We start from the raw sequence: 14,828 nt of genomic DNA, 5'->3' as shown, positions 1-14,828 counted from the left end.
AGATAAGGGTGTGGAAAAAGTTTTGATCTTTGGAATTTGCTCTTTAAATAACGCGATGACAAGATCCCATTTGTCATCCCATCATGGAGATCACACCCTAGCAGATGTACACATTTACCTGCAAGCAAAGAGTAAACAGGTGTGTGAAGTGGGTGTGTTAGGGCAGGAGAGCATAGGAGGAATTTGTTTCTGACTCTACAAATGGTAGAATCATGGGTCTGGAATATGTCATAAGAAAGAAGAAAACTACCTACTATGGTCCAGGCTATAGAGGCACTTTGGTTAATTTCATCAGAGTTAAGTTGTATACTAACTTTGATTAATAACAGATTCCTAGTGAAAAACAGATACCTGATAAAAAGTGTTTTAATAAACTTTTTGATAAAATATTATATAGCCAAAGTTATAGATCAGAAGCAAATATCTTGAGGCTATAAAATTGGATATAAAATTTATGTCTTTCCAGAGATGAGCTAGGAAAAAATTGTTTTCATTCTTCCTTGCTCCCACTTCTAAATCTTCTCTTAACAACTGTACCTTTATATACCAGTTAAGGTTATCTTGTATATCCCTTTCCCTGCAACAGCAACAATTACTACTATTATTTTTCATTTGCTCCTATTTTGTGCACATATTTCATATATTTTACATAGAACAATATATGTAATGTTTGTAATATAAAGATGTTAATATAATATATTAATATGTACTATATTAATATATAATATTTAGAATATAAAATTTCTAAAACTTTTAAATAATACTTAGAATATAAAGTATCTAATCTTCATAACAACCCTTTAAACTAGGTCATATCGCTATCTAATGGATGAGGAAATTGGAGCTCAGTGAGTTGAAATATGTAGATCGCATTATGTTGATATGCACCTATTTATAAACATAAAGATTTTTGCTGAGGCTCAGAAATACAAGTACTCAGTTAAGGAGAATCTGTCATCATGATGGGATCCTGTGTGTGTATTTTCTGGTCACCTGGTAAATTCTGTAACAATCACATCTTGTAGATTAAACATTTGCAGTAATGTACAGGTCAGAAGAAAAATAGGGGGAAATGATTGAAACCTGGCAGTAAAAATTTAGAATTCAATAGCATGAATAAAATAACAAAGGAAGATTTACAATATTTTACTAGTGTGCCAACCAGCATATTAATAAAAGAAACTTTAAAAACATTGCAAAAAAAAGATAAGCTAATATGAAGATCAAAAATAATTGTGCTTTTCATCAAATTGAGATTTTTGTTAGTTCTGGGAGCATACTAATTTTAAAACAAGTAAAATGCTGTAGGCTTCCACTAAGTGAAGTCTGGTGCCATTACATTTTTTCCCCCCAATTCAGTTTATTTGCTTTGGCTTTAGTAGCAGTAAGGGGAATTGTTGTTATGTAAATAGAAAAGAAGCTAGCGGATTTGCAAAGTACAAGATGAAAATGTTTCTGAGTATCCCAGAGCTTACACCACCAAATCCTGACATTTTGCCTCAATACTGCAGATTCCAGATCCTTGCAAACGGTGCTTTCTGATCTCTAAAACCACAAAAGTTTGAATTAGAATATTCATTCGTTGAGTCATTGCCTCAGTATAAAATAACTTTAGCCATAAATATAAAAATATATATATCAGTATAAAAATATGAGGTGACATGTAGTAAAGTTTTTATTATTATGAATTTTTAAATCACTATATTGCTCATGAGTGGCATGGCCATAAAGTAATTAAATGGATAAGCAGGGAAGAGTGGCTGTAAAATATGTATGACATTCTGTGACTTTTTGTATAACAGCACACACAATGCTTTATTTTCATATTCTTTCTCATCTGAAACTCAGCACTTTTTCTACTAAAAGAATGATGGCATGATAGTCTAAAAGTTTAGAGGGCATGGACATAAGGCTAGTATTTTCCGACCTTACTACTGTGGTTTCCAGACTTACTGTACATGTTCTGTGAAGAAAACAGGCAAGCGAACTACATTTCTATTCTGATGTGCAAAAAGAAGCTTCCAAAGGATAAAACTGATAGTAGCCAGGGTAATCGTATTTTATGCCTCAGTCCAAAATCTAGCCTTGCCTCTGATAAGTGTTTTGGTAAGGTATTTTACATAGCTGGCACAGCACTAGTTGCACAGTGGACCTACAGCAAACACTCTTTGAGTTAAATAATCCCACATTCTTTCAGAAAACAGCTCCTACATTAAAAAATGTTTATTTTTCTAATCCTGTGGTTAGTACTGGTTGCTATAGAAACAATTGACTATCATTTTAGCGTCCATCCAGAGACAGAGAAGTGTGGGTAGTGAGTTTGTAAAGCAGCAGAGACCTAATGCGATTGGGAGAGAGTCAAAGGGCTCTGTGAAAAGCCAGCTCCAGCCACATTGTATAGCTAAATGCTCTTTGCAAAGGCCACTGAGCCAGAGTGACAAGAAGGCAGTAGAAGCACAGACTGGGAGGAAAACATTGTCTTTTAGTCTCTGCAGATTTTTCTTTATGATTATGGAGATGGAGAGATAGTGGGGATTAGAAATCACTTCCAGATAGTTAGGCGGGGACGGGGCCTGATTCATCCGAAGTGCTGACAGCAGCACCAACAGTTTGGGCCTTCAATATGACAGGATTGCCTGCTTAATCACGGAAACCTATGCACGTGCTCTTAAAATAATGCTTTATGTTTATGCTTCCTAGAAACAAAATAAGATAAAGGCATGGTCAATGAAGCATTCTTATATTTCAGAAACTATAGGTATCTTTATGTTCTTTTTTTCCCCCTTTTAAGGCCACTTATTGCATTGATTGTTAAGGTCCCACAAAATTTGGGAAACATTAGGATAAACTTCTCTGACTAGTTATGCACTTAACTGCCTTAACATGCCTATCCTTTTTAATGCAGCTAGATGGAACGTACCTGGGAAAGTTTGTATTCAGGTAATGATTAGCATTCTCCCTAAGCACATGAGTGTAAAAGCAGCTTAATCCTAAATTTTTATCACACTGTTTTTATCAGATAACCAAAAGACGATGCAGAGAAACTCATTTCTTTGCACTTTTTGTTTTTAAACAATCTTGGCGTAGGATGAGGATTAAGAAAATGTAACGCTGGTATACTAGAAAAATGATGACCCAAAATATGGGGCTTCATTCTTTTCAAAAGACAAACCTTTGGACATTCAGCATTCTAGGTTAGATAGCTAAAGAATTCCAAATTTATGTTAATTTTTCAAAAATGATTGTCTGAAACATTTTTAGCATTATTAATACTCCTTAAATGTTAGGGTGTTGTCTTAGGACTTTTTAAAAAAGCTTTTTCTAACATATGACATACACATAGACACTTCTAAAGGCTTTTCAATTCAAGAACTATAGTGTTAGTATTTGCAATACACGTGTGTCCAGCATTTTGCCAAGCAGTTACTATTATCTCATTTAATTTTCTTAACAATCCTTTAAGCAGGCACTATTATTATTCTCATTTTACAAGAAAACAGATGCTTAGAGGGATTAAGCAACTTGACCAAGGTCACACAGATAAATGTCAGAACCAGAATTCAAACCCAAATTTTTTTGACTTCAGAGATGCTACTCAGGATGAAAGAAATATTTCCCCAGGGAAATTCCACATAGACATATAACTGCTGAAGTCTGTCACCAATAAATGCTAGATTTATTGCTTGCCAAAACTATTTTTGAAACTGTGCTCCCAGGCTTAATGACTTCTATACCTACAGAGTCCAAGTGAACATTCAATTTATTCCAGGTGAAGGGAAACAAGACTGATTCTGTGATGCTTTCACATGAAAGAAATGACTCATGAATGGTAAAAGTTCAAACTCTGTACTGGCCTGCGAGAACTATTTATGGGAAATGGGCCTTCCAGCACTATTTCTATGGCCACTTTGAGTAAAGATGAACCAGCTATTCTGACTAAAATACTATTGATTTCACGTACCCCCCACCCCCGCGAACTGGATGGTCTAATGTGAAGAGTTGAATTGGTGCGTGAAATTTTTGATGTTCTTAGAATTCAACATAAAAGATAAAAGCAATAATAAGTAAATCAAGAGCAGCCAGTGTCCCTTGATGCAGAGCTTAAATGCTTATAATACAGGTTGACTTTCTAACTTCAAGTGTCCCTGAGTTGAAATTCTTCACATATGGTGGCAAATCAGGAATTTAGCAACTCTCTGTAATTGGCTATAAACAACAAAACGTCTGGAAGGAGATGAAGGCTTTGAGCACCAGCTGTCAATGTGAGCAGCATTCACCATTAACTGCAATACCATGGATGCCATGTTAGTGCTAAAGGTGTTTATTTTACTATCAACATTGAAATATTTGTTTTCATGCAAAAAAAAAAAAGTAATAGATGAAGAAAAATACAATTGAAAGCAATACTTTGTTTACTTATGAAAACACGGACATTCATGAATCACAAAATATTCTCACTCAGAATACTCCTTGGCCCAAGGATTTGGTCTGAAGAGTTGACCTCTACCATCTCAGAGAGTAGAATGTATCGTGCATGCTTTGCCTCAGTGTGCATTTCTAGAAGAAGCTAGAAAAAAATATAGTTAAATGCTGTTTCAGTCAAGGTCCCAACAAGAAATAGATGATGTGAACTGGAAAAATTTAATGACAGGGCATTTACAGAACGGTGGTTAGGGTTAAGGCAACCAGCAAAGGATATTGGGGCACCTGGGGACCGTAACAACAGGAAACCATTAGCTTGACCTAAATGGGTGAGATAAGAAAACAAGATGTTCGAAGTCTCATGAGAGTTGGAACCATGGAATAAGAGCTACCTAAAAAGAACTTTCACTGTAGAGCAACTCAGCATTGCCAGCACCTGGCAACGCAGGAAGGAAAAGAAGGAATCAGTATTCCGTCTCTGTCTCTTTCCACCTGGCATTCTCTTGCCTATGCCTCTCATTGGCCAACACCATGCAGAAGTCAGAGGTCCAGGAAATTCAACCTGTAGAGAGGGCAGTCACTCTGGGCACAGAGCAGAACAGAGAGGGGCAGAGAGTGGATCTGAGGGAGCAAGAATAACCAGCACAGATCAAGTTTGGTCTATAAGTGTTGAAACAGAAAAGGGAAGGAGGGAGGGAGGGTAAGAGAGTGAGAGAACCCACAAGTGTGTGTGAGCAGGTGCATGAGCATGCAAGAGAAAGAAAACAACTGATAGATTATGTACATAAATATTACAATACTAGAGGCCCAGTGCATGAAATTCGTGCACTTGGGGGGATCCCTCAGCCCGACCTGCACCCTCTCGCAGTCCGGGAGCCCTCAAGGGATCTCCGACTGCCGGCTTAAGCCAGCTCCCTGCTTTCATGAGTGGGCCTAAACCAGCAGTCAGACATCCTTAGCGCTGCTACGGAGGCAGAAGAGGCTCCTGCCACCGCTGCTGCACTTGCCAGCTGTGAATCCAGCTTGCACTGACCACCAGGGGGCAGCTTCTGCATTGAGCATCTGGCCCCTGGTGGTCAGCGCGCATCATAGCGACTGGCCATTCTGCCATTCAATCGATTTGCATCTTAGCTTTTTATTATTAGGATATACAATACTAAAAAGCACAGCACATAGGAAAGAATTGTAACATATAATAAATGGAGAATCTCTATAATACATCACCCATTTTAACTTAATAACATGAAGTATCTAATAGACCACTTAGTAAAATGACATGAACAGATTGTTTCCAAAAGAGAAAATACATATGAGCTAGTAGACATATGAAGAATGTTTAGTCTTATCAGTCATTAAAGAAATAGATATTAAAACCAGAATGAGATGTTTTCCCTATTGAATTTTCAAGAAAAAAGGATAGATTTCTGTATGTATATTCAACCTCACAGGCAAGAATACAGTGACATAGGTCTTTCATACATTGTTAATGAAAGTGTAAATTAGTGCAGCCTTTACAAAAATCAATTTAATAGTAATTCCACTTCCAATATTCTGTCTTAAGTAAATAATTATAAATATAGATAAAGATCTAGACACAAAGATATGCATACAGTTTTAATTATAACAGACAAAAAGGAAATAAATGTCCAACATTAATAGAATGGTTAAGTCACACAGCGTCCTCTCCATTAAATATTATGGAGGCATTAAAAATTGTTTACAGCCCAGCCGGTGTGGCTCAGTGGTTGAGCATTGACCTATGAACCCGGAGGTCACTATTTGATTCTCGATCAGGGCACATGCCCGGGATGCAGGCTTGATCTTCAGTGTGGGGTGTGCAGGAGGCAGCCAATCAATGATTCTCTCTCATCATTGATGTTTCTATCTCTCTGTTCCTCTCTCTAAAAATCAATAAAAACATTTTTAATTATGTTTACAAGGGTTTTTTTGGTCATACACAAAGCAAAAATGCAGTTTGCAAAATTATATGTACCATATGATCACAGCCATGTTTAAAGAAAAAAGTAAGGATGATATTAAGGAAAAATACAAGTTGTTAATAGTTGTTTCTCTGGATAATGAGTATATGGTGATTATTTTCCCTTTTGTCTCTTTATGCATTTGTGCACTTTCCAAATATTCTAAAGTAAGGATGTATTCATTAACATTTATTGAATGTACACACTATACCAGGTATTGTCCTGGACACACAAAGCTCACAAAGCATAGTCCTCGCCTCAAGTTGCTTATAACCTGGTGTCTTGCTGTAACCTCAAAAATTACAGAACAATAGAGCTGTTATTTATTTAACTAGAGTAGGTGAAAAGTAGTGTCCCATCTATTTCTAATTTGATCTCTTCCCCTCACACCACCTTTCCAAGCCAACAAGAATCTTGGCTGCTTAATCTTCAGAAATATATCCAAACCCTATGCAAGGTAAATCAGTAAAGCTTTCAGAAAAAAATAAATAAGGAAATATCTTTAAGGCCCTGGAGTAGGCAAAAATTCTTAAACAGGATATGTGTGCTAACTATAAATGAAAAAAAATGAATTGTACTAAAGTTAAAATTAAAACTCTATTCATCAAACCACATGATTAAGAGAGTGAAACTAAGGAGAAGAAGATTTCTCTATACATATGTGACTCATATCCAGAATTTCTAAAGAACTCCTCAATAGCAATAAGAAAAATGCAGGCAACCCAAAAGAAAAATGAGCAAAGATTTGAACAGGTAATTACAAAAGGATATCCAAATAAATAATGAAGGGTTTCCAAATATTAGTCATCATGGTATGCAAATTAAAATCACAATGTGATATGACTACATCCCAAATTAAAAGGCAGGTAGTAGCGAATGTGGACAAAGAAATGGAGCAACCGAACTTTCATACATCCCAAGTAGGAGTACAAATAGCTACAATCATTTTAGAAAACCATTAGATTGTATCAACTAAAGGTAAATAGGGAACCCATGAAGCAGGAATTCCAGTACTGGGTATATATACCCAAGAGAAACACATACAGATGTTCTCCGTTTTACATTTGTCATAGCCAAAAACTACAAACAATCCAAATGTCCATCAGCAGTAGAATGGATAAATACAGGGTAGTATATATATAGTTTATACAATACTTTTTCACATAAACTATAATTAACTACAACTACATGTAACAACAATTTTAAATATCACAAGCATAATGCTAAGTAAAGGAAGGCAGACAAATAGGTACATACTGCATCATTCTGTTTATGTGATGTTCAGAAACAGCTAAACTAATCTATGGTGTTAGAATTCTGGATTACTTATTATTCGTAGCAGGGAGTGCCTGAAAAGGAGGGAGAAAGCAACTTCTGGGGTTCTAGTAATGATATGGTGTTGTTTTTTTTAACATAGCGAGTGATTATACTGGTAGGTTCACTTCATGAAAATTCATCAAGGCATACTTTTCTGTATGTATGTTAAACCTCAATTGAAAGTTACATCAGATATAGTTATATATGTGTCTCTGTGTGTGACACCTATATACACATATAGATGCACACACATCTGTAAAATATAATTTAAATATTTATATACACATACATATGTGAATATTCCATCCAAAATGTAACCACTCATGACCTCCTCTACTGTTCTCTCCAATCCAAGACTACTGCAAAGCTGCTTGCCCTAACTCCTCTGTTGTATCCCTGCACTCTTCCCCTGTAGCCAGAATAATTTTTAAAATGGAAGCTGGGTCATATCTGTCCTTGGCTCATCACTGGTAGTAACTGCACATGTCAATCAGAATAAAATCCTCAGAGGATACATATACCCTGACAGCCTGTAGAAAATAGCCACACTACCCATACCCATCACTTTTATCCCTTTACCTTGCTTTATTTTTCCTTGTAGTTCTTATTACCAACAGACATACCGTTTAGTTTCATTTATTTATAATTAGTCTCTCCACCACTGGTATATAAGCTATATGAGAGCAGGGACTTTATCTTTCCACTTTATATCTCTAACATCTAGAACAGTGCCAGGCATAAAGTAGACAATGAACGAATGAGATCATCACCAAAAACCATAGGAAATAGACATAATGTGTATGTTTAGTCTTTTTTTATAGGTTAGGAAACTAAAAGAATGAGATTACGTTAGGAAACGAAAAATGAAATTACTAACTTGATGTTTTCAGGAGTACAGCCTGGGTCTTCTTTTTATCTCTTGCTCTCTCTCTCCCTCCCCCACTTCCCATTTCTCCCTTAGTCCTTCACCTCCCCCATATCCACACATGCACACACAGGCATAGGTACAAGAAATATGTAATAAGGACAATTCTTTTTACTGATGAAAGTAAGAATGTAAATGACCCTATTTAATACAATTTATAGCCACTTTACTCACAATATAGTCATAAAGTGCATTCAATATATGTACATGTGTGTACAGTTACAGAGATTATATAATCCTAATGGTTCAGAATTAAATTAGGATAGCATCCAGGTAAAGATTCATTGTATTGAAATGGGCATTTTTATATGAGATTTAGTTTTTTGGATAAAAGGCACATGATAGTACATGATATACAATGATAGTAAAAAAACTATCAATTTTCTTGCATATATATATATATATATTAGACCTAGAGATGCTCCCTTTGGCATTTGAATAAGAAAAACTTTCAAACAAAATCAGAACATTTTGTTAGATTCTGCAACCATCAAAGACTTTTAAAGCCCTGAAGATGACTTTTTTGTAAGTAATTAAAATTGTTACAGTCAGAAGTCTCACCTCCCTGTTCTCAGAATGAATTGTAGAGCCCCCAGAACAGACTAGAATGTTTAAGGTTAATTTCTGTTTCTATCTAGATATCAATTACGTTTTCAAAGGATTACCCAGTGGGATTTTCCACTTGGCAGCTTATCTAAAACTAGCTAAATGTGCGAATTGTGCGTGTGGGGGTGGGGGTGGGGAAGGTCCAGTTTGGTTGTCAACCTAGTTGACCCTTCACTTTTGGTTTAAAGAAAAAAAGGAGAGTTTTTGGCCCTTTCAGTTACTAAATAGCTGACTATACAGTTTTGTTGGTTTGTTTTTTAACTGAAAACAAAGGGAAACTTAGTAATAAGACCCTAATATGTGCTCAACTGCTAGTATTAGTCTGCCTCACCTCTTCCCTCTCAGAGAGCAATTAAGCATAATATCAAGCCTATAACTTTAAAAACAGATTCAATACAAAAATGAAACCCAAGATACATTGAGTATAATGAGGCCAATGTCAGAAGAGCATTTGTTCATCAAGTGGTTAATATCTTTTAATAAGCAGAACAGGATGGTTAAAGGAGTGATGGCTTACTGGTATACTTCTAAGTGAGTACAAAATAATATAAGTGTCCGAAGAGAAAGCAATGCCAAAGTTCATTTTGAGACTCAGATCACAAGGGGTAGTATGGATTCATGAGTGCCTGTGCATAACGTCAATGTGAGAATTGTGGCTTCATCTTGACCCTGCAAGTTGGAAGCTGGGTAACTGAGGGCAAGTTCCTTAACCACTGTGAATCTCAGCTTCCTGAGGATGTAAAATGAGGAGAGTAAAAACATCTACCTTGCAGGGCTTTTGTGAAGATTAGATGAGGTCTTAGTTCTAAAAATGTTTTGTAGAATATGTTATGATCATATATAGGATTATTATTGTGCTTAAATAATTTATTGAGTACTCTCTTGTCTTCTCTTGACTTCCTAAAGTCATTACTCTAAGGTTTAGCTAAAGTTAACTGTCATCCTTGAAGTCTGCCTATCACTACTGTTTTAGATTAGGATAATTTAGGATGTTTTTACTAGGTTAATGAAAATTTTTTATATGTTTTATTTCCTTTTTTAATATATATACAAATTTCAGAGAGGAAGGGAGAGAGAGCGAGAGCGAGAGAGAGAGAGAGCGAGAGAGAGAGAGAGAGAAGCATCAATTGATGAGAGAACATCATTGATCGTCTGTCTTCTGCACACCCCCTAGTGGGGATTGAGCCCGTAACTCAGACATGTGTCCTGACCAAGAATGGACCCATGACCTCCTAGTTCATAGGTCAATGCTCAACCACAGAGCCACACTGGCCGGGCTCCTATGTTCCATTTTTTAATCAGTCTGCCTACATCTTCAGAACAGAACAGATGCAAGTTATTAATGCTGTACATATAGGAGCAAGCAGTTCCCCGAGACCCTTCAGGGTAGGGAAATTGGAGATGGAGATTAAAAAGTGAAGGAGATTTCTTCCTTCTACACCCCAGGATGGACACTTGCACATTTTCCTAAATAATTTCTTCTCTCTATTAGAAAAAATGCCTGTCTAATGAACACTTACCCTATGCCAAGCACTGTGACATTAATGAATGCATTATTCATTGTAATCCTCACAATATACTAATACATTCTGCACTAGTATTGCCACTTGTAGACAAGAGCACTATAGTTAGAATAATTAAGTGGCTTGACCAGTGTCACATACCTAGTAAGTAGCAAAGTCAAGATTTGAACTTAAACCTGCCTAATTCGTTTCCCAGTCTTTTTTCCATTTGTTAATTATTTGCCTCCTACGTTTTTAACTTTGCATGTCTATGCTTGCCTTTCTATACCTTTATACTTTCATCCTCGGTGTGCCTATAATGAGTAGGGTAGAGTCCTATAACTAAGACAACGAAGGTGTGGTCCCTGTACTTAAGGGACTGTTATAATCCTGGCAGGAAGATGACAAGCCAACAAATCTCTATATGACAGGGAAGAATTTAAGAGTCCATAAGGGATGGAGCATTGGTCTCCCCAACTGTCACAGGGGAATAATACTCTACCTTATACAGCAGTTGTTAGAATAGATTGAAATGCTTGTGGCACGTGTTTGGCAAAGAATCTAACTCATAGTAAGTGCTCAGTACATGGACTCTATAATGTTGCCAGACAGTCCCAGGATGATAACTAGGATATAAAGCTAGAAAACCAAATTGGTGTCAAATTTTGAGAGCCTTGAATGCCAGTATAAGAAGTTTGGACCTTCAGCTTGGTAAAAACAATTGTGCCAAGGTCAGTAATCATTCTGAAAAGAAATGAAAGCTGATGTTATTTCACATTACCTTTCAAAATTCATTGTAAGTGAGATGGAATTGGTGGAAACAGTTGGAGCTAGTTTAAAGGACTTTTGTGTTTGATGTACTAAAAGGAAAGATGATATTTGCAGGTTTGATGGCATATACTTTTTCTTCCACAGTGATTAGTGAATGCCAAAGGCAGCAACTGGAGTCTGTGAGCTACTCCTCTCGCTACGCTCTGGGCCTCTTTTATGAAGCTGGCACGAAGATTGATGTCCCTTGGGCCGGGCAGTACATCACCAGTAATCCCTGCATACGCTTCATCTCCATTGATAATAAGAAACGCAATATAGGTCAGTACCCCCATTATTTCCCTTAAATACAGTAACAATGGTGGGTGTAGATCATGCAAAAAGCTGTTTAATTGAGTGTTGCCATTCTGAACAGAGCAAGCATTTAACTCCAAGCCACAGGGGATAAAATTTAATGTCACATTTGGCCAATGATACAATACACAGTGAAACCAGTGAAGTTTTTGCAGAAAATCACTTACAACATGGTTTGTATTACCGAGTTCATAAAAATCATGTCAGAAGGTTTAAGATTTCAAAATGGCCCAAGTTCCTTGGCTTATGAATTCATCTATATGCAAATGTATTTCTCTCATCATTTTTTTCTTGGTGGAGTTTGATTTTTGTTGGGTTTTGTTTTTAAAATTTGATAAATGCTGCTCTTATTTCTACTTCCCAGGCTACAAAAAAAAAAAAAAGAGGTGATTTTTACAATGTTATGAAAACCCTTCACTTTAATATAATTTTACTTATTAAATTTTCTTTTGGGAGACTATATAAAATTACTTTGTATCTAATGTAACTAAATGATAGGTAAAATGTTTCACAAGAGCTTTACCAGAATGGGATAAAATCTGTACTCCACCCTTTTTATTGAAGATAGCTATACAAATTAGACTTGAATTGCAAGAATAAACATAACTGATTCATTTCAGGCATAAAGGCGAACGTGTATTCTTATTTGTAGGATTGTGATCCCTGAGATACTGCTTTTTGTGGACTAAATTGTAATAATCTAAAATTACAAAATTCTTGAAAGGGATCGTCATTTCAATCTGTTACGGCGTTTTATGATGCAGTGATGGTTTCGTCGAGCCATTAGTTAGAAGTCTTGCTTGATAAAATCACCATCTAACGTCTCGTGGCTTGCCAGAACTCTATAATGATAGAACTGGGCTGGAGCATGGTTTTTTTATCAGAGCACATGATCTTAGAAAAATGTTTCTTTTATAACTTAAAACTCCCTCAGGGCTGGACTGTTTATGTTAACATGATACCACATATATGTACAATCAGCAGTTCATGAAATGCCCTTTGACAGCCATGAACTAACCAGTTTTAACTCTATAACTGCTTTGTTCTAAGAAAAGAAAAATAGCCTTTGATCTTCTCGTGTTATATGTCATGACTTAGACACTATCCTTTTGCTTCATAAGATACGATATCTGTTAGGATGTATTCAGTAATATATAACCGGAAATGAAAACAGTTCAAGCTTGTTTAAACAACATCAGGACATTTGTTGTTATCTACTATAGACTGAATTTGTCTCCTCCCAAAATTTGTATGTTGAAGCTTTAACCCTCAATGTAATTATATTTGAAGACAGGGCTTTTAGGAGGTAGTCAAGGTTAAGTGAGGTCATGTGGGTGGGATCATAATCCAATAGGATTGGTGGCCTTATAAATTGAAGAAGAGCTCTCTCTCTCTCTCTCTCTCTCTCTCTCTCTCTCTCTCTCTCTCTCTCTCTTTCTCTCCACCCTTGTGCACATACAAAGAAAAGACCAACTGAGGATAGTTACAAGGTGAGAAGGTAAGCTGTCTGCAAGCCAAGAAGAAAGTCCACAGAATGACAAGTCAGTCAGTACCTTGATCTTGGACTTCCCAACCTCTAGAACTGGGAGAAACACATTTCTGGTGTGTAAGCCACCTATCTATGGTATTTTGTTATAACAGCCCATGCTTACTGACACATTATCTCAGAGGAAGAAATTAGGGGGATGTCAAAATTGGTTGATTAAAGAACTGAGCAGGATCTTCAAGGACCTAGATTTGGCCTTCTCTGTTCTCTCTTGCATTCTTGATGTTGACATCCTCAGAAGACTGGTAGCGAGATGGCAGTGACTGCTGGAGTCACACCTAGACCCAACGACATGCTTAGGAAGAAGAGGAACTCTTTCTGCCTCTGCCCCTTTCTAAGAATCAAGGAAATCTTTCCAGAAACCCCTCAACTTGACTTCATCTTGTATCTCATAGGTCAGAATTGGGTTACTCGACCAGTCTGAAAGGAATCACTGGCATTGTGTGTGTGTGTGTGTGTGTGTGTGTGTGTGCGGGGGGTGCGGGGAGACACGGTGACGAGCCTAGACAAACTAAAATTCACTCCTGAAACTAGTATTAGGATCATCTTTTCTTTAGTCATATAATGGGTAGAAACCTATAAACATAGGCTTGGGGTTTTTTTTTTAAGGAAGAAAGAACAGAGTGGTGAATGTTGGGTTGGCAACAAATAATGCCTATTATCTGCAAGTAGAGTCACATCTTGTGTGGGAGGTAAAGTTCTAAAGTTGGCATATAAAGAGAAGAACCATGTATATTCAAAATTATCTTTGAACATCCCTTAAAACTACATGACATTTTGGAGAGTGATGTAACTTGCAGTAAATTGAGTATTTTTTTCCAACATTCAATAGATTTCAGTTTCTTTGGGTGAGGCCAGATGAAATACTTGGTTTGCATTTATAGGGCAGAGTGCTATTTTCTACTATGAAAGGAAAGAAAGAAATAGCAGTCATATTTCCTAACAGATTAAATTCTCTCTACAAACTGAATGGGTTGGTGGATGAACGCACCAATACTACACAATGCAGTAGCAATTTATAAAATCAGAGTCATTCCAATTTGAAATAGCGTAGCATAAAAATATTAATAAATTCTCACATGATCAGCAACATTTGAAAAAATATACTTTTTTTAAAAATCTTAACAATTTTAAAGCTAGAGGGCCAGGTGAATAGGAAACCATGTTGTTGCTACAGCCCATGGTGGTGCCACTTCAGACAGCAAAGAAATACCTGCATTCCTATGTCAGTTTTATGAAAAATTAATCTTGGATATGCAAGTTTTAAATTATGGGAGGCCTCCAATAATGGCATTCCCTAACATAAAATCTAACTGCCTTGCATTTAAACTATTTTTTCTTACTACCTGGGGCAGGATGCTACATGCATCTAGATGAGTGGTCGGCAAACTCATTAGTCAACAGAACCA

At 36.5% G+C, this 14,828-nt stretch overlaps 1 protein-coding gene across 2 annotated transcripts in view; it reads left to right on the top strand.

Annotated features, from left to right (window-relative positions):
- Positions 1 to 14,828, top strand: part of RNLS (renalase, FAD dependent amine oxidase) — a 222,669-nt gene that overhangs the window by 161,710 nt on the left and 46,131 nt on the right. Inside the window, exon 5 of one of the 2 annotated variants that reach the window (XM_081104301.1) lies at positions 11,667 to 11,840. The exons of the other annotated variant lie outside the window; for it this stretch is intronic. Within the exon in view, the coding sequence (XP_080960427.1) occupies positions 11,667 to 11,840 (174 nt within the window). The remainder of the gene's footprint in view (positions 1 to 11,666; positions 11,841 to 14,828) is intronic. 2 annotated transcript variants of the gene reach the window in all.

This window comes from Myotis nattereri (genome assembly GCF_964212035.1).
Source record: "Myotis nattereri genome assembly, chromosome: 13".
NCBI lineage: Eukaryota > Metazoa > Chordata > Mammalia > Chiroptera > Vespertilionidae > Myotis > Myotis nattereri.
Note: the sequence above shows the minus strand (reverse complement) of the source record. Positions and strands in the feature narration are given on the sequence as shown.